This window comes from Nycticebus coucang, chromosome 13 (assembly GCF_027406575.1).
Source record: "Nycticebus coucang isolate mNycCou1 chromosome 13, mNycCou1.pri, whole genome shotgun sequence".
NCBI lineage: Eukaryota > Metazoa > Chordata > Mammalia > Primates > Lorisidae > Nycticebus > Nycticebus coucang.
In genome coordinates, this window is record NC_069792.1 from 56,600,850 (window position 1) to 56,623,760 (window position 22,911).

Sequence of the window (22,911 nt, forward strand, 5' to 3'; positions counted from 1 at the left end):
GCACTCCACCAAGGGGCGGTAAACTGAAACTGTCTCTACAAAAAAAAAAAAAAAAAACACAAAATGTGGCCTGTAGTCCCAGCCACTCAGGCGGGTGAAGCAGGAAGATCACTTGAGCCCAGAAGTTTAAGGCTGCAGTGATGACACCACTGCACTCCAGCCTGGGCAACAGAATGAAACCTTGTCTCATAAAAACAAACAATAAGGCTCGGCGCCTGTAGCTCAAGCAGTTAAGGCACCATCCATATACACCTGAACTGGCAGGTTCAAATCCAGCCCAGGCCCACCAAACAAAATGGCTGCAACCAAAAAATAGTCGGGCGTTGTGGCGGGCGCCTGTAATCCCAGCTACTTGGGAGGTGGAGGCAGGAGAATCACTTGAGCCCAGGAGGTGGAGGTTGCTGTGAGCTGTGATGCCACAGCACTCTACCCAGGACAAAAGCTTGAGGCTCTGTCTAAAAAAAAAAAAAAAAACAATAAAAGGTCTCGGTGTAGTAGCTCACACCTGTAATCCCAGCACTCTGGGAGGCCGAGGCAGGCGGATTGCCTGAGCTCACAGGTTCAAGACAACCCTCAGCAAGGGTAAGACCCCTGTCTCTAAAAATACCCAGCTACTCAGAGGGCTGAGACATGAGAAGCGCTTGAGCCCAAAAGTTTTAGGTTGCTGTGAGTTGTGATGCCTCAGCACTCTACCAAGGGCAACAAAATGAGACTCTGTCTTAAAAAAAAAAAAAAAAAAGTACCTAAAGGTTTTTAGTTGACTACAGCTCATCAAATGAACCTTCTTAAAGTAATAAATGCTAAGTAGCATTAATAAAAAGATGACGTCTGTATCATGAAATGTTATAGGTTCTATTCTCTACATTAGTCAGAGCCCCCCCATAAAGCTATGAAAATTTTGACATCTTTATAAAAGAACACTAGAAAAATACAGTAGCTGGCCAGGTGCAGTGGCTCACACCTGTAATCCTAGCACTCTGGGAGGCTAAGATGGGTGGATCGCCTGAACTCAGGAGTTAAAGACCAGCCAGAGCAAGAACGAGACACCATCTCTACTAAAAATAGAAAAAAATAACTGGGCGTCATGGTAGGAGCCTACAATCCCAGCTACTTGAAAGGCTGAGACAAGAGACTGCTTGAGCCCAAGAGTTTGAGGTTGCTATGAGCTATGACACCACAGCACTCTAGCCAGGGCAACAGAGTGAGACTCTGTCTCCAAAAAAAAAAAAAAGAATTGACTACTGTAGGCCAGACACAGTGACTCAAGCCTATAATCCTAGCATTCTGGGAGACTGAGGTAGGAGGATCCCTTGAGCTTAGGTGTTCACAACGAGCCTGAGCAAGAGGGAAATCCTGTATCTACTAAAAATAGAAAAATTAGCCAGGTATTATAGTGGGCGCTTGTAGTCCCAGCTACTTGAGAGGCTGAGGCAGGAGGATCACTTGAAGCCAGAAGTCTGAGGTTGCTGTGAGCTAGGCTGATACCACGGCACGCTAACCTGGAGCAACAGAGTAAGACTCTGTCTCAAAAAGAAAAAAAAAGAGGGAGGTACCTGTGGCTCAAAGGAGTAGGGCACCAGCCCCATATGCCGGAGGTGGCAGGTTCAAGCCCAGCCCTGGCAAAAACTACAAAAAAAAAAGAAAAATCACCACCTTAAACCCTAAAATCACTGAATACATGATTTCTAAGTTTTCTTTAAAATTTTCTAAATAAATCCCATTTATTTTGAAAATAACAAATAACAATAATGGCCAAGCACGATGGCTCAGTGTATAATCCTAGCACTTTGGGAGGCCAAGATGGGCGGATTGCTTGAGCTCAGGAGTTCAAGACCAGCCTGAGCAAGAGCAAGACCCTGTGTCCAAAAATAGCCGGACATTATTCCAGGCACCTGTAGCCCCCGCTATTCAAGAGATGAGGCAAAAGAATCACTTAAGCCCAGGTATTTGAGGTTGCTGTGAGCTATGACACCATGGCACTTTACCCAGGGAAACATAATGAGGCTCTGTCTCAAAAATAATCATAATAATAATGATAATGATAATGAATTTGAAAATGCATATGTGAGCAGCTCAGAGCACTGATTAAGAAAACAGACCCCAGAGCGATCCAGCCTGCCTTGGCTAGGATCCTAACTCCGCTACTTACATATGACCTTGGGAATCCTTCAAGCCATCTAATTTGTTGACTCATTCCAAAGTATACTTCAGAAATCAATACATTTCCCCCTAAATACCTCAGAACCCTTATTAATTTTTAAATTAGTTCTGCTTGGGCCCTTTTCCCATGCCCTAGGAACAAAGCCTTTTGGCAGCCATGCTGCGATGCTACAACTTCTATGATGTGTATAACACATATCTGCTTCAGTTCTTCTAAGTAAAATGGCAAAATCAGGGACAATTGTAATACATCAGATAGCCTGAAGTACCTGGCAATATAGTATAGTGATAAAGACTATAGTAATAAAGAATAAAGCTGTGGCTCAAGCGGCTAAGGCGCCAGCCACATACACCTGAGTTGGTGGGTTCGAATCCAGCCAAGGCACGCCAATGATGGCTGCAACCAAAAAATAGCCAGGCGTTGTGGCAGGCACCTGTAGTCCCAGCTACTTGGGAGGCAGAGGCAGGAGAATCACTTGAGCCCAGGAGTTGGAGGTTTCTGTGAGCTATGATGCCATAGCACTCTACCCAGGGCGACAGCTCGAGGCTCTGTCTCAAAAAAAAAAAAAAAAAATACAGACTTGAGGCCTGTAGCTCAAGCAGCTAAAGTGCCAGCCACCAGCCACATACACCTGAGCTGGCGGGTTCAAATCTAGCCCGGGCCTGCAGAACAACCATGACAACTACAAAAAAATAATAGCCGGTAGTTGTAGCAGGCGCCTGTAGTCCCAGCTACTTGGGAGGCTGAGGTAAGAGAATCGCTTAAGCCCAGGAGTTGGAGGTTGCTGTGAGCTGTGATGTCACAGCACTCTACCCAGGGTGACAGCTTGAGGCTCTGTCTCAAAAAAAAAAAAAAAAAGAATACAGCTTTGAAGGCAAATGCCTAATATATATTCTATTACACTGATGCTTCTCAGCAAGTGATCTTACAGTTTAATCTCTTCGTTTCTTCATCTATAAAAGGAAGTACCATAATCATACACACAGAACTGCTGGGAGGATTAAATGAAATACTTAAAACAGGCTGTGTATGGTGGCTCAGGACAGTAATCCCAGCATCCTGAGAGGCCAAGGCATGAACTGCTTGAGCTCAAGAGTTTGAGACCAGCCTGAGCAAGAGCAAGACCTCATCTCTAAAAAACAGCCTGGCATTATGGCAGGCACCTGTAATCCCAGCTACTTGGGAGGCTGAAGCAAGAGGACCACTTGAGCCCAGGAGTTTGAGGTTGCTGTGAGCTGTGATGATGCCATAGCATTCTACTGAAGATAAGTAAGACTCTGTCTCCAAAAAAAAAAAAATTTTAAACACTTTGAACAAAGCTTGATACATAGCACTCAATGTTATCTATAATATTACTATCTATAATTATCAATCGGGTGTTTAATATATAAGGTCCTATGAGTAAACATGATAAAAATCCTGTGAGGGTGATAGAGAAGGATGTAGTTCAACATACAGGATCATGACTATGGGTTTGTTTAGGCTTTGAAAGGGAGGTGGTATGTACAACCATCAGACATCTAGGATGGGACAATGCAAGTAAAATACCTAGAGGCTGCGCACCTGTGACTCAAGTGGCTAAGGCGCCGGCCACATACACCTAAGCTGGTGGGTTTGAATCCAGCCTGGCCGCCAAACAACAATGACGGCTGTAACCGAAAAATAGCTGGGCATTGTGGCAGGCGCCTGTAGACCCAGCTACTTGGGAGGCAGAGGCAGGAGAATCACTTAGCCCAGGAGTTAGAGGTTGCTGTGAGCTGTCATGCTACAGCACTCTACCCAGGGCAACCCACTCTACCCAGAGCTTGAGGCTCTGTCTCAAAAAAAAAAAAAAAAAACTCTATCTAGAACCCCGTTTCAGCTTTCCGACTTCTAACTATTACTTCACTTTGTGCCTTTATTTGCCCCTTTTATTTTTGTGATCCTGCTACACAGACAGTTCCTGACTTAAGATGTCTTGACTTACCATTTTTCATCTTAACCATGGTAGAGAAAACCATATGCATTCAGCAGAAACTGCACTTCAGGTACCCAAACAGCCATTCTGTTTTTCACTTTCACTACAATACTCAATAAATCACATTGAGATACCCAACACGTTTTTATAAAATAGGCTTTCCATGAATTATTTTGCCCACCTGCAGGCCAATGTGTTATAAGCATGTTTAAGGTATGCTCAAATTAAGAAGTGATGGGCGGCGCCTGTGGCTCAAAAAAGGAGTAAGGCGCTGGCCCCATATACCGGAAGTGGTGGGTTCAAACCCCGCCCCAGCCAAAAGCTGCAAAAAAAAAAAAAAATTAAGGAGTGATATTAAATAGGTGTTCTAAGTGCATTTTTGACCAGGTATTTTTTTTTTTTTTTTTTTTGTAGAGTCAGAGTTTCACTTTATCGCCCTCGGTAGAGTGCCGTGGCATCACACAGCTCACAGCAACCTCCAACTCCTGGGCTTAGGCAATTCTCCTGCCTCAGCCTCCCGAGTAGTTGGGACTACAGGCGCCTGCCACAACGCCCGGCTATTTTTTTGTTGCAATTTGGCCAAGGCCGGGTTTGAACCCGCCACCCTCGGTATATGGGGCCGGCGTCCTACTCACTGAGCCACAGGCGCCGCCCTTGACCAGGTATTTTCAACTTAGGGCAGGTTTATGGGGAGGTAACTTCCCTCATAAATCAAGGAGCATTTATACCCGCTTAGAAAATCTTCCCTAAGGGCGGCACCTGTGGCTCAAGGAGTAGGGCGCCGGTCCCATATGCCAGAGGTGGCGGGTTCAAACCCAGCCCCGGCCAAAAAAAACACACACACAAACAAAAAAAAAAAAAAGAAAATCTTCCCTAAGTTATTAATTAATTAAAAGGTTAAGGAGAGGCAGGAGGGAATCCTGACTCGTAAAGCGATAAAACTCCCTAAGGATGGCGCTAGTTCCTACACATCTTTTGCACTGACACCTGCAGGGCCCTGGTGAAGCCTTCCTCTCCTGGCCTTCACAGTGCAGGAGAACGAAAAAACACCCAAACGCCACAGGACCAAAGAAAGGGCGCCCAGGCGCCACTATCCGGAGCCACCTCTCCGGGCCCTTCCCACGCAAACACACCCCCACCTCCCGCACCACCCGCCCTCCGCTCCAGATCACCCCAGTGGCCCCCAGCCAGGGCGTCCTTCGCGCTTCAGATCCTAGCTCCAGACTCGCAGGAAGCGGCCGGGGTCGCTTCTACCACCACCACCCCCCTTGGAGGCCTGTTCCAGCGCCACTCCCTACTCTGACGAGCCCACAAGCCGTCCTCCCGAGCGTTCCCCTCCACTGACACACCCGCGAAAACGTGACAGAAATCGCTGGTCCAGAGAAGAAAAACCGCGAGCAGATACAGAATTCCTCACCAGCTCGGAAACTCAAGACTCCCGCCTCCACGCAGCCAATGGAGGACGAGTACGCCGCGCCGGCGCTCTATCACTCGGCTGCGATGCCCGGGTCCAGCCCGACTGATTAGACGCCCTTACAGCATTACTGCGCATGTGCTACAGGGCTTACAAACTTGACTCTGGATTACTTACTGTAAAGACTGGTTGGTGTTGCGCGCCTGTGATTTTTCCAGCTACCTAGATGGCTGAGGCGGCAGGATCACTTGAGCCCAGAAGTTCAAGGCCAGCTTGGCAACATAACGAGACTCTGCGTCAAAAGAAAACGTTTTTTAAATTATTTTGGTACCTACAGTCAGACACTGATGTAAATGCTGAGACTACAGACCTCACCATTTACGTGGACAACTAATACATGGGTTATTACTAGGTGTGTGCACATAATTAAAATATGTGAATTACAGAGGTGCACATTATTCTTTCATTCATTTTTTTTTTTTTTTTTTTGTAGAGACAGAGTCTCACTTTATGGCCCTCGGTAGAGTGCCGTGGCCTCACACAGCTCACAGCAACCTCCAGCTCCTGGGCTTAAGCGATTCTCTTGCGTCAGCCTCCGGAGTAGCTGGGACTACAGGCGCCCGCCACAATGCCCGGCTATTTTTTGGTTGCAGTTTGGCCGGAGCCGGGCTTGAACCCGCCACCCTCGGTATATGGGGCCGGCGCCTTACCGACTGAGCCACAGGCGCCGCCCTCATTCATTCTTTTTAAAAAATTGATTTAATGTTGTCTGTAAGATACAGTAGAAACTCCATAGTTGACCACCTCCCTACATTGACCACCTGCGTAAGCTGACCTAATTTTCATAGACTGGCATGCCTCACAGGCATATGTCAATACAGTAGGCCTAGTTTCTTATGGTGACCACCTCTATATTTTGCCAGTTTGTTACCATCTTTTGGATGGTCAAATTACAGAGGTTCTACCATAATTTTCAGACCCTGTGTTAGATTCTGGGAATATAAAAATAAATGATTAGGCTCAGCGCCTGTGGCTCAAGCGGCTAAGGCGCCAGCCACATACACCTGAGCTGGTGGGTTCAAATCCAGCCCGAGCTTGCCAAACAACTATGACGGCTGCAACCAAAAAATAGCCCGGCGTGTGGCAGGCGCCTGTAGTCCCAGCTGCTTGGGAGGCAGAGGCAGGAGACTCACTTAGCGCAGGAGTTGGAGGTTGCTGTGAGATGTAATGCTACGGCGCTCTACCCAGGGCAACAGCTTGAGGCTTTGTCTCAAAAAAATAAATAAATGATTATTGGACTCTTAAAAAGGGGGAGCCTCCTCTGAAATTGGAAAAGTATTTTTTTTGTAGAGACAGAGTTTCACTTTATGGCCCTTAGTAGAGTGCCATGGCATCATACAGCTCACAGCAACCTTCAACTCCTGGGCCCAAGCTATTCTCCTGCCTCAGCCTCCGGAGTAGCTGGGACTACAGGCGCCCGCCACAACGCCTGGCTATTTTTTGATTGCAGTTCAGCCGGACCGGGTTTGAACCCGCCACCCTCCGTATATGGGGCCGGCACCTTACTGACTGAGCCACAGGCGCCGCCCTGGAATTGGAAAAGTATTTAAGGATTTTTCTTTTCTTCTTTTTTTTTTTTTTGTAGAGACAAAGTCTCAACTTTGTCACTCTCGGTAGAGTGCTGTGGTGTCACAGCTCACTTAGGCGATTCTCTTGCTTTTGCCTCAGCCTCCAGAGTAGCTGGGACTACATGTGCCTGTCACAACGCCCAGCTATTTTTTTTGCGGCAGTTTGGCCGGGCCGGGTTTGAACCTGCCACCTTCGGTATATGGGCCCCAGGTCCTACTCATTGAGCCACAGGCATTGCCCCTGCATTTAAGGATTTTAAGCAGTGAAGTGACATTCAATGGGTATTTACTGACCACCATCAAAGTGCTAGGCCATGACAGTCTGCAGGAGGAACTCTTCCACTGCTGATAGGAATGTACACACATACAGTCATTTAAAAGAGTAATTTTACAGTATATTTAGTAAAAAGGAAAAAATGTGCTTAAGGAGTTTTGACCCTGGGGACTTTTTCTGGTCATAAATAGGCAATTCGTAGATTGGGTTGAGCTTCTGGAGGCTACCAAGGGCCAGAGTTACAAGACGTGGAAGCCTGCCAAACTTGGGCACCCTAGTAAACCACACCACCCCTTTCTTCAGGTAAGAACACAGAGTAAGGGTGACCAAGAAAGAAAACAGCTCTCAGGATGTCTGCCACTTACCTTAAATGTCATGTGGGAAGTTCAAAAAATCTTAAACAGATTTAGCTAAAGTGGCCTAGGACAGTCCTCTTCCAAATTTGCACCTGATTTCCTCCCTCACTTCGTCCAAATCATTACTTATGTGTCACCTGTCAAGGAGGTCTTGTCTAACTGCTTTTTACTCTATTGTCTCATACTCTGTCTTCCTTATCCAGCTTCATGGTGTTTCATAACACTTGCCATTCCCTAACACATTTATTTTCTTTCTATTCCTCTCAGAATGCAACTACATCAGGACAGGATCTTTGTTTTATCCTCTTCTGTACCCAAGTATCTAGTATATTATCAGTCTCATAGAATGCGCTCGGTAAGTACTTGTTGAATAAAGAGTTGTGTGAGAAGGCTTGCCACAAGGGCTCATGCCTGTAATCATAGCACTCTGGGAGGCTGAAACAAGTGGATTGCTTGAGCTTAGGAGGTCCAGACCAGTCTGAGCAAGAGTAAGACCCCATCTCTACTAAAAATAGAAAAACTAAATGGGCATTGTGGTAGGAGCCTGTAGTCTCAACTACTGAGGAAGCTGAAGCATGAGGATCACTTGAGCCCAAGAGTTTGAGGTTCCTGTGAACTATGAAGATACCATGGCACTCTACCCAGGGTGAAAGAGTGAGACTTTGCTCCCCCCACAAAAAAAGTTGTGTGAAAATCAATAAGGCTTAACAACTGCTCCCTAGTAGAGTAAGAGGACTGGCATTCAAGTTCACACACCAGGACCAGCACAGAATCTTCTGTTCAGACAGATGACTGGACTCCACTTAACAGTTTTGGATACTGTAGTGCTAGAAGAACTCATAGAACTCAGAAAAGCTGTTATATACACAATTAAAATTTACTAAGGTAAAAGAACACATATTAAAATTGGCAAAGATCAAAGGCACATAGAGCAGAGAGTAGGAGAGATGAAGTATGAGCTTGCAGTTGTCCAGTCTCAGCAGAGCTGTACAAACAAGCACTCAATTCTTCCAATCACAGTACGTAACAACATACAGAGTATTGCCAACCAGGGAAACACAACTGAACCTTGGTGCAAAGGATTTTTATTGGAGGCTAGTTCCTAATGCAACTACATGGCTAATCTTAGTTACTCAGTCTTCTCCAGAGGTCAAAGTGATACACTGCGACTCTAGGCCTGCACCATAAATCATGCTGTTAGTCTGAGCTTTCTGCCCACAGTGTCAGGCAAGATATTCCAAGGGCTTGAAATGCAAATAAAAACTACTTTGAGACTTCATCTAACTCCAGTAAGATTAGCCCACATCACAAAATCCCTAAACCAGAGATGTTGGCATGGATGTGGAGAAAAGGGAACACCTCTACACTGCTGGTGGGAATGCAAACTAATACGTTCCTTTTGGAAAGATTTTTGGAGAACACGTAGAGATCTAAAAATAGACCTGCCATTCGATCCTACAATTCCTCTACCTCTACTAGGTATATACCCAGAAGACCAAAAATCACATTATAACAAAAATATTTGTACCAGAATGTTTATTGCAGCCAAATTCATAATTTCTAAGTCATGGGAGAAGCCCAAGTGCCCATTGACCCATGAATAGATTAATAAATTGTGGTATATGTACACCATGGAATATTATACAGCCTTAAAGAAAGATGGAGACAATCAGTGTAACCTGGCTTATTGTACCCTCAATGAATCCCCAACAATAAAAAAAAAAAAAAGAAAGATGGAGACTTTACCTCTTTCATGTTTACATGGATGGAGCTGGAACATATTCTTCTTAACAAAGTATCTCAAGAATGGAAGAAAAGGTTTGGTGCCTGTAGCTCAAGCGGCTAAGGCGCCAGCCACATGCACCGAAGCTGGCGGGTTCGAATCCAGCCTGGGCCCACCACACAATGACAACTACAACCAGAAGGTAGCCGGGCATTGTGGTGGGCACCTGTAGTCCCAGTTGCTTGGGAGGCTAGGGCAAGAGAATCACTTAAGCCCTGGAGTTTGAGGTTGCTATGACACCATGGCACTACCCAGGGCGATAGCTTGAGACTCTGTCTCAAAAAAAAAAAGAATGGAAGAAAAAGTATCCAATGTACTTTTATAGCCCAAGAAGAATGGGGAAAGGGGAGAAGGAAGAAAAGGGAAGGGGTAAAATGGGTGGATGGAGGGTAATTGGGACCACACCTACGGTGCATCTTACAAGAATACATGTGAAATTTAGTAAGTGTACAATATAAATGTCTTAACATAAAAACTAAGAAAATGCCGTGAAGGCTACATTAACCAGTTCGATTAAAATATTTCAAATTGGGGCGGTGCTTGTGGCTCAGCGAGTAGGGCGCCGGCCCCATATGCCGAGGGTGGCGGGTTCAAACCCAGCCCCCGTCAAACTGCAACAACAACAAAAAAAATAGCTGGGCGTTGTGGCGGGCGCCTGTAGTCCCAGCTACTAGGGAGGCTGAGGCAAGAGAATCGCGGAAGCCCAGGAGTTAGAGGTTGCTGTGAGCCGTGTGACGCCAGGGCACTCTACCCGAGGGTGGTACAGTGAGACTCTGTCTCTACAAAAAAAAAAAAAAAAAAATATTTCAAATTGTATAAAAACCAGCACATTGTACCCCATGATTGCATTAATGTACATAGCTATGATTTAATTAAAAAAAAAAAAGATATTCCTGATTTAATTTTAAAGAAAAAGATATTCCAAGGGCTACAGGGAACTGTTGCCTCCCATTCCAGAGACTATTAGGAAATCATGCTCATACTATTCTACCCTGCCTCATTCACCTGTGTATGGTTCCAGATGCAACTGAGTGCATGTAATGCAAGTGTTCTGATTCAGACAGAAGCAGAGTGTAACTTAGGCACTAAGGGCAAGTGTAACATGTTTTATTCAGCTCATGGCACTGGAGAGCTACATATGAGGTCCACACAAGCGGAAGGTCCTGTACCCCTTTATATCCAGGGGAAATAATAGAGGCAAGGTGCTAAGCAGCAGTTATGTAATCACGACATCACCGTGTATACCCTGTTTCCCCGAAAATAAGACATCCTCCGAAAATAAGACATACTTACAGGAAAGATAAGACGTCCCCTGAAAATAAGACCTAGCACATCTTTGGGAGTACACCTTAAAATAAGACACTGTCTTATTTTTTGGGAAACAGGGTAGTTATAACTATCTAGGGAAAACAGCAGCACAGTGGGTGAGAAAGCCCAAACAATTTTGTCTGGCCCTACAGTGCACCAGCCATAGAGTTCGGTAAAGCAAAATGAAGAGAGAACTGCACTCAGTCAGAAAATGGCTCATCTGACACTGAACTCCCTTTTATTTTTTCAGATTTTGGCCAAGGTTGGGTTTGAACCCACCACCTCAGTGTCGGACCCCTTGAGCTACAGGCACTGCCCATGAACTCACTGACTTTTTGCTAAGGTAAGTAACTTACAGGAGTCTCAGTTTTCTTACCAATCATGTCTGGCTGTGTTTATGTTATAGTTATTCAGATTTAATGAGGAAAAAGTTATAAAAAGGAAATCCAAGCTGATGATGACTTTTCACCAAAGTGATTCCAGAACGGCTTTCGTGTGAAACAGGCTGGGATTCCATGTAACCCCTCAGCCTTTTCCAAAAAAGTGCCTCCTCCTTCAAAGCTGGCGTTAAAGTGCCTTGTTATCTTGCATACCTATATGCTTACTTCTTTTTCAGGCATACTTACTTAGTACAGATGTCACAGAGTGACACTATAAAGTGACTAGCACAGTCGCAGCATGAGCAGGCTCTCAATAAATGTTACTTCTTTTTCTCCACCATCAGTTTATCCTCTTTTCTGCCTTGCAAAAGATATAAATCTCTGTACCCTGTGCCAAACACTTTGAAGAAGCATTATATTTAGCTTTTAAAGTAATAATGAATCTATTGGAAATGAAAAATTATCAACAATGTTACTAAGAACTATTGAGAACTATATTTGTTTATAAGGCAAAACTTAGGAATTGCTATACAAATTTATTTTTATAACTGTGTTAATGTTGTCAAAATCACAAGGAAATTTGCCTAGGTCTACTTACTCATAGCAAAAAATCCAACTTTTTTTTTTTTCTAAGACAGAGTCTCATTTTTGTCACCCTTGATAGAGTGCTGTGATGTCAGAACTCACAGCTAAACTCCAACTCTTGGGTGTAAGTGATTCTCTTGCCTCAGCCTCCCAAGTAGCTGGGACTACAGGTGCCTGCCAAGAAGCTCAGCTATTTTTAGAAGTGGGGTCTTGCTCTGGCTCAGGCTGGTCTCAAACCTGTGAGCTCAGGCAATTTACCTGCCTCCAGCCTCCCAGAGTGTTTAGGATTATAGGCATGAGCCACTGTATCTGGCCAAAGATCCAACTATTGAGACAATGAGGATTGCCAAGAAAGAAAGGAAATTTCTTTAATACAACAGACATCTTGTTGGGAAAAGGAAAGAAGCTGTCCCAAATCCATCTCCCCAACTAGACTAATGGAGCTCATGGGCATTTTAAGGCAGTGACATGTACCTAAGGGCAGGTCAAGAGAGATAGTAAATCTTGAAATCAGAAAGTCTGCCCTGGGCCTTCAGAATCTCAACTTCTTTGGCAGAAAATCCATCATTTCTAGGAAACAACTCAGAAGGTCAAGTGGTTAGTTAAGGGAAAGGATTAAATAAAACGTGGGGAATCAGGATATCAATCTGTCTGGCCACTTCCTGCTGAATTGGGACATATTTGGAGCATGAGGAAGAATGAAAAGTGTTGGGCTTGTATCTGAAACGTTTTAGAACATATTGTTGAGCTGCCACCCTGTCTCCTCCAAGGTAGCAAAGTGTATCAAAAAAAGTACCATCTCCCTCTGGGATCCCTGCTAGGAAATAATGATGTAGTGTCCCCCAAACAGAAATACAACCCAAAATTCTCCTACTCATTCATGAAATTTTAGGAGCAAGTTTAATAAGCAATTTTTGACCTATTAGACTGAAAAGTGGGAGGTAGGGATTTCTAACAAACATTTCCCATTGTCCAGCTGTTTCGACAATCATTGGCCCAAAGGTTTTTTCCCATTGACCCCACAGACAAAAATATAGTCAGAGGGTGCACCAATAGTACCTGCTCCTGTTTACCTGCCTCTCTGGGAACTGGTCCCAGACTTTGGGGAAATATCACGTGCTCATTCATAATTATACAAATAAGGTTCTCCTGTCTATCTAACTAGAGGTAGGGAATTAATTTGAGAGGAGGTTCCAATTTCCAAGAAATAATTCAAACTCCAAGAATTTGACAGCGAGAAAATTCTTCTCCAGTTTTCACTATATCTTCTGTCAGGCAATAAATTTAATACAATTACAGCATGTTTTCTTGATTTAGCTTCAGTCTCACTGGCTATCAGGATATCATCTACACACTGTAAAATCATTCTGTTGCCTAAAACTATTCCCCTCAAATCTCTGGCCTTTTTCCAGAGATTGTTGGGGAATTCTTAAGCCCTTGAGGAAGAACAGTCTAGCAGTACTGGCATATGGCTTTAGACTTTCAGTCTTCCCACTCATAATGTTCCTGGGATTCAGGAGCCAAGAATTCCAAGAGGAATGCCAAAGAAAGCACCATTTAAATATATTGCTTAAAACTAGGCAAAATTTCTCTAGATAAAGTGGTGAGGAGATGAATATCCCCCATTATTTGGTTTATTATTATTATGGGTACATAATAGTTGTTTATCTTTTTTTTTTTGTTTGTTTGTTTTTTTTGGCCAGGGCTGGGTTTGAACCCACCACCTCCGGCATATGGGACCGGCGCCCTACTCCTTGAGCCACAGGCACCGCCAATAGTTGTTTATCTTTATGGAGTACATATGATCTGATACATGCTCACAATGTAAATTAGCCCAATCAGGTATTCATCACCTCAAGCATTTAACATTTCTTTCTATTGGGAACATTCCAATTCCATCCTTTCAGTTACTTTAAAGAGTTCCCTAACTTGTTGATTATAGTCTTTATTATACTATCAAATATTGTTCATTCTATTTTTGCACCCATTAATCATCCACATTCTATCTCCTGCTCCCCACTACCCATCCCAGCCTCTAGTAACCATCATTCTACTGTCTCCATGAAATCAATTGTTTCTAATATTTGGCTCCCACATAGGAGTAAGAACATACGAAATTTGGTGGGTTTTTTTTTTTTTGAGACAGAGTCTCACTATGTCACCCTTGGTAGGGTGCCGTGGCATCACAGCTTATAGCAACTTCAAACTCTTGGGCTAAATCGATTCTTTTGCCTCAGCCTCCCAAGTAGCTGGGACTACAGGGACCTGCCACAACGCCCAGCTCTTTTTTGTTGCAGTTGTCATTGTTGTTTAGCAGGCCCGGGCCAGGTTCAAACCCGCCAGCCTCGGTGTATGTGGCTGGCGCCGTAACCACTGTGCTACAGGCACCGAGTCTGTTTTTTGTTCTTGTGTTTTGAGACAGAATCTCACTTTGTCACCCTGGGTAGAGTGCTGTGATATCATGGCTCACAGCAACCTCAAACTCTTGGGCTTAAGCGATCCTCGTTCCTCAGCCTTGCAAATAGCTGAGTCTACAGGCACCTGCCACAATGCCAGGCTAGTGATTTTTTGTTTGTTTGTTTTTTTGAGACAGTCTCATCATGTCACCCTTGCTAGAGTGCTATGGCATCACAGCTCACAGCAACCTCAAGCTCTTGGGCTTAAGCAATTCTCTTGCCTCAGCCTCCCAAATAGCTGGGAAAACAGGTGCTTGCCACAACACCAGACATTTTTTGTTGTAGTTGAATTTAAAAATAAAAATTACAGGGTGGTGCCTGTGGCTCAACGGAGTAGGGCACCAGCCCCATATGCTGGAGGTGGCGGGTTCAAACCCAGCCCCGGCCAAATAAAATAAATATATAAAATAAAAATTACACACATAATTGTTTCATCTTAACTAGTCCTTTTTTTATTAAGAAAAAAAGGGAAAAGAAAGAACTCTGGCTCTGTCACAGAGGCTGGAGTGCAGTGATGCTCACTGTAACCTTGAACTTCTGGCCTCAAGCAAGCCACCTATCTTGGCCTCCCAAAGCACTGGGACTACAGGCCCAGCATGAACCATCACACTTGGCCTACTATCAGCAACATTGTGAATAAAGCATAGCAATATTTCAGAGTATTTTCTTCTTCTTAGGAAATAAATCATTCTATCTCCTTGTGCTATGGTTTATCTTTGTTCTCAAAGGTATGTTGCATTTTTCATTAATTTCCAGTTATCACTCAAAACATTCCCTGAAATGTCTTATTTCTTTTTGAGACAGTCTCACTCTGTCACACATGGTAGAGTGCTGTAGTGTCATAGCTTACAGCAATCTCAAACTCAGAAGTGATCCTCTTACCTCAGCCTCCCAAGTAGCTGGGACTACAGGTGCCCACCACAAGGACTGGCTAGCTTTTCTACTTTTTTTAATAGAGATGGGGTCTCACTCTTGCTCAGGCTCATCTTGAACTCCTCAGCTCAAGAAATCCACCCACCTTAGCCTCTCAAAGTGCTAGGATTATAGGTATGAGCCAACACACCCAGCCAAGGTTCACTTCTGAAATAAAACACAATGTTAGGTCTCTAGAACTCTATTTCCATATGATAAATTATCAAGTCCAATCTCTAATACATTTAACCTAAAAAGTAGTTTTTTACCTCTCCAACATGGAAAGGAATAAGGAAACAACCAACTTTTCTTATTATTTATTTTATTAGTTTTTAGTGACAGAGAAGTCTTGCTATAGTGCCCAGGCTGCACTCAAAATTCCTGGGCTCCCTCCCACCTTGGCCTCCTGAGTAGCTGGGACTAGAGGTGTGTGACACTGCAATAGGCTCCAACTTGATTTTAAATACTGTTTCCACTATACTTGAGTCAAGCTCCCCAGCTTTTACCATTTGTAAAATTAGGATGATACCTCTTTACTGAATTGTTATAAAGACTAAGTGGTATGTGAGTGCCAGATTGGTTAATATGTTAAGATCTCATTTTTTTTTTTTTTTTTTTGAAACAGTCTTACTTTGTCACCTTCAGTAGAGTGCCATGGCATCATAGCTCATAGCCACTTCAAACTCTTGGGATTAAGTGATTCTCTTGTCTCAGCCTCCCGAGTACCCTGGAATACAGGTGCCTGCCACATAACCTGGCTGTTTTTAGAGACGAAGTCTCACTCTTGCTCAGGCTGGTCTCGAACCTGTGAGCAATGGGCAATCCACCCACCTCGGCCTCCCAGAACGGTAGGATTACAGGCGTGAGCCACTGTACCCAGTCTCTTCTCATTTTTTCTAAGACTTTCAGCTACTCGAGACATTTTGAATTTGCTTGATTTTTTTCTTTTTTTTTAGAGATACAGTCTCACTTTATAGCCCTCGGTAGAATGCTGTGGCATCACAGCTCACAGCAACCTCCAACTCCTGGGCTTAGTCAATTCTCTTGCCTCAGCCTCCCAAGTAGCTGGGACTACAGGCGCCCGCCACAACACCTGGCTATTTTTTTGTTGCAGTTTCGCCAGGGCTGAGTTCGAACCTGCCACCCTCCATATATGGGGCTGGGGCCATACCCACTGAGCCACAGGCACTGCCCAAATTTGCTTGATCTTAATTTGCTTTCTCCGTAATAATTAGCTTCACTTGTCCAAACAACTGGGTATTAACCGAAGATACTTAAATAGCAGAAAACAGCTGATATTTCTCAGAGGTTATATTAAGTTTAATGCTAAAAAATGAACAAGAAAATATGTATATATTTATAGCCATGCTCCTATTTAAGAAAACATAGTTACTGGGCGGCACCTGTGGTTCAGTATGTAGGGTGCCAGCCCCATATACTGAGGGTGGTGGGTTCAAACACAGCCACGGCCAAACTGCAACAAAAAAAAAATAGCCGGGCATCACGGGGTGAGGGGTGGGCGCCTGTAATCCCAGCTACTTGGGAGGCTGCGGCAAGAGAATCGCCTAAGCCCAAGGATTTGGAGGTTGCTGTGAGCTGTGACACCACAGCACTCTACGGAGGGTTAATAAGTGAGAATGTCTCAAAAAAAAAAAGAAAACATAGTTACTTAAGAAAACACTAATTTTACACGTATTTGTATCAGACATTAGTGGTAAATTTTGAAATCTACTAATGTATCATTAGGGAAGATAAGCCTCTTAGGTTTCAGGATTAAAGGAAGTTTAGGTTATTTTGGTGTTATGCTGAGTATGTGTTCCCTAAAATTCATATTTTGAAGCCCTAATCCTCAATGTAATGGTATTAGGAGGTGGCACATTTGGGAGGTAATTTGGTTTACATTAGGTCATGAGGGGGTGGAAATCTCATGATGGGATTAGTGCCTTTTTAAGAGGAAAACACACAAAATCACCATTATTTTTTTGAGACAGTCTCACTATGTCACCCTCAGTAGGGTGCCGGGGTATCACAGCTCACAGCAACCTCCAACTCTTGGGCTTAAGTGATTCTCTTGCCTCAGTCTCCCAAGTAGCTGGCACTACAGGCACCTGCCACAAAGCCCGGCTATTTTTTTGTCGGCAGTTGTCATTGTTGTTGAGCAGGCCAGAGCAGGGTTCAAACCTGCCAGCCTGGGTGTATGTAGCCGGTGCTCTACCCACTAAGCTCTGGGGGCCACCCACTCTCCCTCTTTAAACACACACCAAGGAAAGACCAGGTAAGTACAAGGCAAAAAAGCAGTTGTCTCCAGTCCCAACCATGCTGGCACCCTGATCTCAAACTTCCAAGTCTCCAGAATTGTAAGAAATAAACTTCTGCTGTTTAAGCAGTTCCATTCCGCGGTATTTTGTTGTAACAGCTCGAGCAGACTATGGTACTTGGGTTTTTTGAGGCCACTAGGTATGAAAAACTTTCCATTACCTTCCACTTAATCATCAGACTCTTTAGAGCTGAGCTTTTCTTAGGGAAACACTAATGAACAGAAACTTCTATTCACCACTACCTCCACTAACAAACATTTCTCAAAACAAAGAGTGATAAAAGTATGGAATGAGACTCATACACTCCTTTTTTTGTTAAGAGAGTTCTGTATTTTATCCCAGATATATAGGTTCAGTGTGTTAAGACATATCTTGGGGGAGAATATGGCTACTTTCTCAAAGTTATAAGCTTTATTTCTGTACATAAAGTCCAGCTTTTTTTTAGATGTTTTTGATTCCCAAAATAACAACATCAGCGTATGACTCATTGTAGGCTTTAAATAATTGCATAATAAATAGTGTTACTGGGTCCAAAGCTAAAACACAAAGTTAAATTCATATTTCCTTCTAACGTAAAAAAGAGGAGTGTTTTGTTTCTTTTGGTACAGCCACAGCTCCTAAACTATATGCCAGGGAACCTTAGTAAATCAACATGCATTTATGTTATAAGGTATTTTAAATTTGTGAAGAAAACATAGCAACATCTATTGGATATCATATATACTACTAGTTCGAGGTAGTTTACATTTTCAACATTATATTCTTTTTCATAACAATGTATCTTGGTAAAATGGGGTTTCAACAGTTTGATTAAAAAGTACTGGGCAAGGAGCAGAGTAGAACAGAAAATGATACTGATCCCAAGGTTTGAGATGTTCTGCAGTGTCTGCAGTTACTAGTGGCGAAGACATAATATTCTCATTAAATTATTGGGCCTAACTGCTTAATGAAAAGTATTAGATATTTATTTTGGCCTACGTATGGTATGAAAAAATTACTGAAATACTAGAGAATGCCATGAGCTAAGAAAGTTTGGGAACATCTGTGTATTAGGCAAGAAAAATATACAAGTCACTTAGTTTTTCCCTTTCTACCTAGAAATGTTCTAAATAAATAGTCATACAAAAGGGGAAAAATATATACAAACATCATAAAAAGTTTGGATTTTTATTGAAATCTCGTTAAGTATCAAACAAAATCTGCTTTCTTCAGATAAAAATATTCTCTCAGATGTCTCCAGATAGCTAAGTCTAAATTGGTCCTTCGATGTCTTATTTTATTTTTATTGTCCTCAGGAAATGTTCGTATACACTTAGGATGTTCCCCAAAGCATTTTTATCGTGTAAAGGAGCGTACGTGACGACCTCTACCACTGCCTCCACTAACAAACTTTCCTCTTGAGCCTCCACTGCCACTATTTGCACTAGCCCAGGAAGGTCCGAGTCCACCACGACCTCTAGAAGCACGGTCCCGAGGACTTGGACGGTAGCCTAGAAAAGAAAAAGTATAGTTTTAGTTCCAACATCTTTTCCTTTCCCTGTACAGACAATCTATGACACTGAGCTCAAACCAAGAATTACTCTTTTAAAACTTATGTGCAGGCTAGGTGCCTATGGCTCAAGCAGCTAAGGCGCCAGCCACATACACCTGAGCTGGCGGGTTGGAAATCAGCCCAGGCCCGCCAAACAACAATGACAGCTGCAACCAAAAAATAGCCGGGTGTTGTAGCGGGCACCTATGGTCCCAGCTATTTGGGAGGCTGAGACAGGAGAATTGCTTGAGCCCAGGAGTTGGAGGTTGCTGTGAACTGTGATGCCACAGCACTCTACCCAGGGTGACAGCTTGAGGCTCTGTCTCAAAAAAAATAAAAATAAATAAAAAATAAAAATAAAACTCATGTGCAAACTCTATGAATGTCCTAAAGATTACTGAACTGTACACTTTAAACAGATGAACTGTATGATATGTGAGAATTAAATCACCAATTGAACTGTTGTGTTTTTTTTTTTTTTTTTTTGTTTTTTTTTTGGCCGGGGCTGGGTTTGAACCCACCACCTCCGGCATATGGGACCGGCACCCTACCCGCTGAGCCACAGGCGCCGCCCGTGTTTTGTGTTTTTTTTTTTTTTGAGACAGAGCCTCAAGCTGTCGTCCTGGGTAGCATGGTGTGGCATTACATGTCACAGCAACCTCCAACTCCTGGGCTTAAGCAATTCTCTTGCCTCAGCTTCCCAAGTGCTGGGAATACAGGCGCCCGCCACAACGCCTGGCTATTTTTAGGTTGTAGTTGTCGTTGTTTGGCAGGCCTGGGCTGGATTCGAACCCACTAGCTCTGGTGTATGCGGCTGGCGCCCTGGCCGCTTGAGCTACAGGCGCTGAACCTGAACTGTTATTTTTTAAAATGTGCACTTGAAACTAAAAGCTACTCATGATGAGCAAAATCCTGTAATATTTTAGAAAAAAGAGGTTATATATTTATATGCCAAAGACAATACTATAAACAAACAAAGAATATGCTATATGATTAAAGATTTCTGTTATTAAAATACATTGTGGTCAAAAAGAGGTACCTTAATAATTGGATTTCATTAATGAAATATAAAAATGGAGCACCATCACCTTGAAATTATTCAAATTACACGCACAGTTCAGAATCTCAAAATTCGATTACTTTTTTTTTTTTTTTTGGAGAGACAGAGTTTCACTTTATTGCCCTAGGTAGAGTGCCGTGGCGTCACACAGCTCACAGCAACCTCCAACTCCTGGGCTTAGGCAATTCTTCTGCCTCAGCCTCCCGAGTAGCTGGGACTACAGGTGCCTGCCACAACGCCCGGCTATTTTTTTGCTGCAGTTTGGCCGGGGCTGGGTTTGAACCCTCCACCCTCGGTATATGGGGCCGGCGCCCTACTCACTGAGCCGCCGGCGCCCTACTCACTGAGCCATAGGCGCCGCCCAAAATTTGATTACTTTTATAGAAAATGTACACGGGATGTTATTCATGGATATAAACTTTAGAATTTTAGAATTCCAAAATATTCTCAAATAAGAGTATAGAATCAGAGTACAGCTGATGTTGTACAATACAAGCTTGAACTGTGTGGGTCCACTTATACATGGATTTTTCTCCACTTCTATTACCCAAAACAGCAAGACCAAACAACTACCCCACTTCTCCTCTTCCTCAGACTACTCAATGTGATAACCTTTATCATGATTCTTTTCCACTTAATGAATAGCAAATATATTTCCTCTTCCTTATGATGTTAGTAACATTTTATTTTCTCTAACTTACATTATTGTAAGAATATAGTATAAAATATACATTAATTGCCCGCTTATGTTATCAGTAAGGCATTCAGTCATAGTAAGCTATTAGTAATTTAAATTGTGGACATGCATAGGATTCAAGTGAATATGATATTCAACAACTTGAAAAGGAGTAATTCACTTTCCTTCTCTCGGCAGTACCAAGTAGGAAGAAGATATACCTGTAGAACTAAGTGGTCGTAATGGTGGAAGAGGGCCCCTGTTAAAATTGCTCTGGCCTCCTCTACTTTCATTGTAATTTCCTCGAGGAGTATTCTGGGCACTCCAACTGGAACCTCTTGTTCCTTCCCGACGACTGTAGTTTCCTAAACACAAACAACACAATCAAAATCTACTGTTTTCACAACTTCAATTGGATTAAAAAAGATTTGACAGGCTGGGTGCCCATAGCACAGTGGTTACTGCACCGGACACATACATCGAGGGTGACGGTTTCGAACCTGGCCTGGGCCAGCTAAACAACAAAGACAACTGCGGGGGCGGCACCTGTGGTTTAAGGAGTAGGGCGCCGGTCCCATATGCCGGAGGTGGCGGCTTCAAACCTAGCCCTGGCCAAAAAAAAAAAAAAAAAAAAACAACCAACTGCAACAAAAAAAATAGCTGGGTGTTCTGGCAGGCGCCTGTAGTCCCAGGTACTTGGGAGACTGAGGCAAGAGAATCGCTTAAGCCCAAGAGTTTGAGGTTGCTGTGAGCTGTAATGCCACAGCACTCTACTGAGGGTGACATAATAAGAGTCTGTCTCAAAAAAAAAAAAAAAAAAAAAGATTTGACTGGTCCCTGTAGTCCCAGCTACTGTAGGCTGAGGCAAGAGAATTGCCTAAGCCCAAGAGCTGGAGGTTGCTGTGAGCTATGACGCCACAGCACTCTACGGAGGGCAATGGAGTGAAACTCTGTCTCTAAAAAAAAAAAAAGATTTGATTGGTTTTTCTTAATATTTAAAAGTCATAGGGCCAGGTGCAGTGTCTCATGCCTATAATTCCAACTCTTTGGAAGGCCAAGACAGGAAGATTGATTTCTTTTTTCTTTTCTTTTTTTTTTTTTGGTAGAGACAGGGTCTCACTTCATCGCCCTGGGTAGAGTGCCTTGGCGTCATGTAGCTCACAACAACCTCCAACTCCTGGGCTTAGGTGATTCTCTTGCCTCAGCTCCAGAGTAGCTGGGACTACAGGTGCCCACCACAATGCCCGGCTATTTTTCTGTTGCAGCTTGATCAGGACCAGGTTTGAACCCACCACCCTTGGTATATGGGGCCAGCACCCTATCCATTGATCCACAGGCGCCACCCAAAGATTGATCTTTTTTTTTTTTTTGTAGAGACAGAGTCTTACTTTATCACTCTCAGTAGAGTGCCATGGCATCACACAGCTCCCAGCAACCTCCAACTCCTAGGCTTAGGTGATTCTCTTGCCTCAGACTCCTGAGTAGCTGGGACTACAAGCGCCCACAACTCCGGCTATTTTTTTGTTGCAATTTGGCCGGGGCTGGGTTTGAATCCACCACCCTCAGTATATGGGGCTGGCGCCCTACGCACTGAACCACAGGAGTGGCCCTGAAGATTGATTTCTTGAGGTCACAACTTTGAGACCAGCTTCATCTGGGCAACATAGTGAGACCCCATCCTTACAAAATATTAAGAAATTAGCCAGGCATAGTGGCACATGCCTATAGTTGTAGTAGCTAAGGGGGCTAAGGTGGGGGAGGAATGCTTAAGCATAGGAGTTTGAGGATACAAACAGTTTGAGTTCTGATTGCACAACCGCACTCCAGACTGGGTGACTAAGACTCTATCTCCTGGGTAGAAAGGGGAAGAGGGAGGGACCCCAAAAAGTAATGAAAGACAGGCAGCATCTGTGGCTCAGTGAGTAGGGCGCCAGCCCCATATACCGACGGTGGCAGGTTTGAATCTGGATCCTGCCAAACTGCAACAAAAAAAAAACAGCCAGGCGTGGTGGCAGGCACCTGTAGTCCCAACTACTTGGGAAGCTGAGGCAAGAGAATCGCCTAAGCTCAAGAGCTGGAGATTGCTGCAAGCTGTGACGCCCCTGCACTCTA

General features: G+C 43.7%; 2 protein-coding genes across 3 annotated transcripts in view; both read right to left on the reverse strand.

Moving 5' to 3' along the window:
- RAD54B (RAD54 homolog B) overlaps positions 1-5,589 on the reverse strand; it is a 130,588-nt gene extending 124,999 nt beyond the window's left edge. The window contains exon 1 of the mRNA XM_053558636.1: positions 5,468-5,589. The gene's annotated coding sequence lies outside the window, so the exon portion shown is untranslated. The remainder of the gene's footprint in view (positions 1-5,467) is intronic.
- A 13,092-nt stretch (positions 5,590-18,681) lies between these two features.
- VIRMA (vir like m6A methyltransferase associated) overlaps positions 18,682-22,911 on the reverse strand; it is a 94,330-nt gene continuing 90,100 nt past the window's right edge. For both annotated transcript variants that reach the window (XM_053558634.1, XM_053558633.1), the window contains 2 exons: positions 21,021-21,164; positions 18,682-19,022 (listed from right to left, as the gene is read on the reverse strand). In XM_053558634.1, the coding sequence (XP_053414609.1) occupies positions 18,868-19,022; positions 21,021-21,164 (299 nt within the window). In that variant the 3' untranslated portion in view covers positions 18,682-18,867. The remainder of the gene's footprint in view (positions 19,023-21,020; positions 21,165-22,911) is intronic.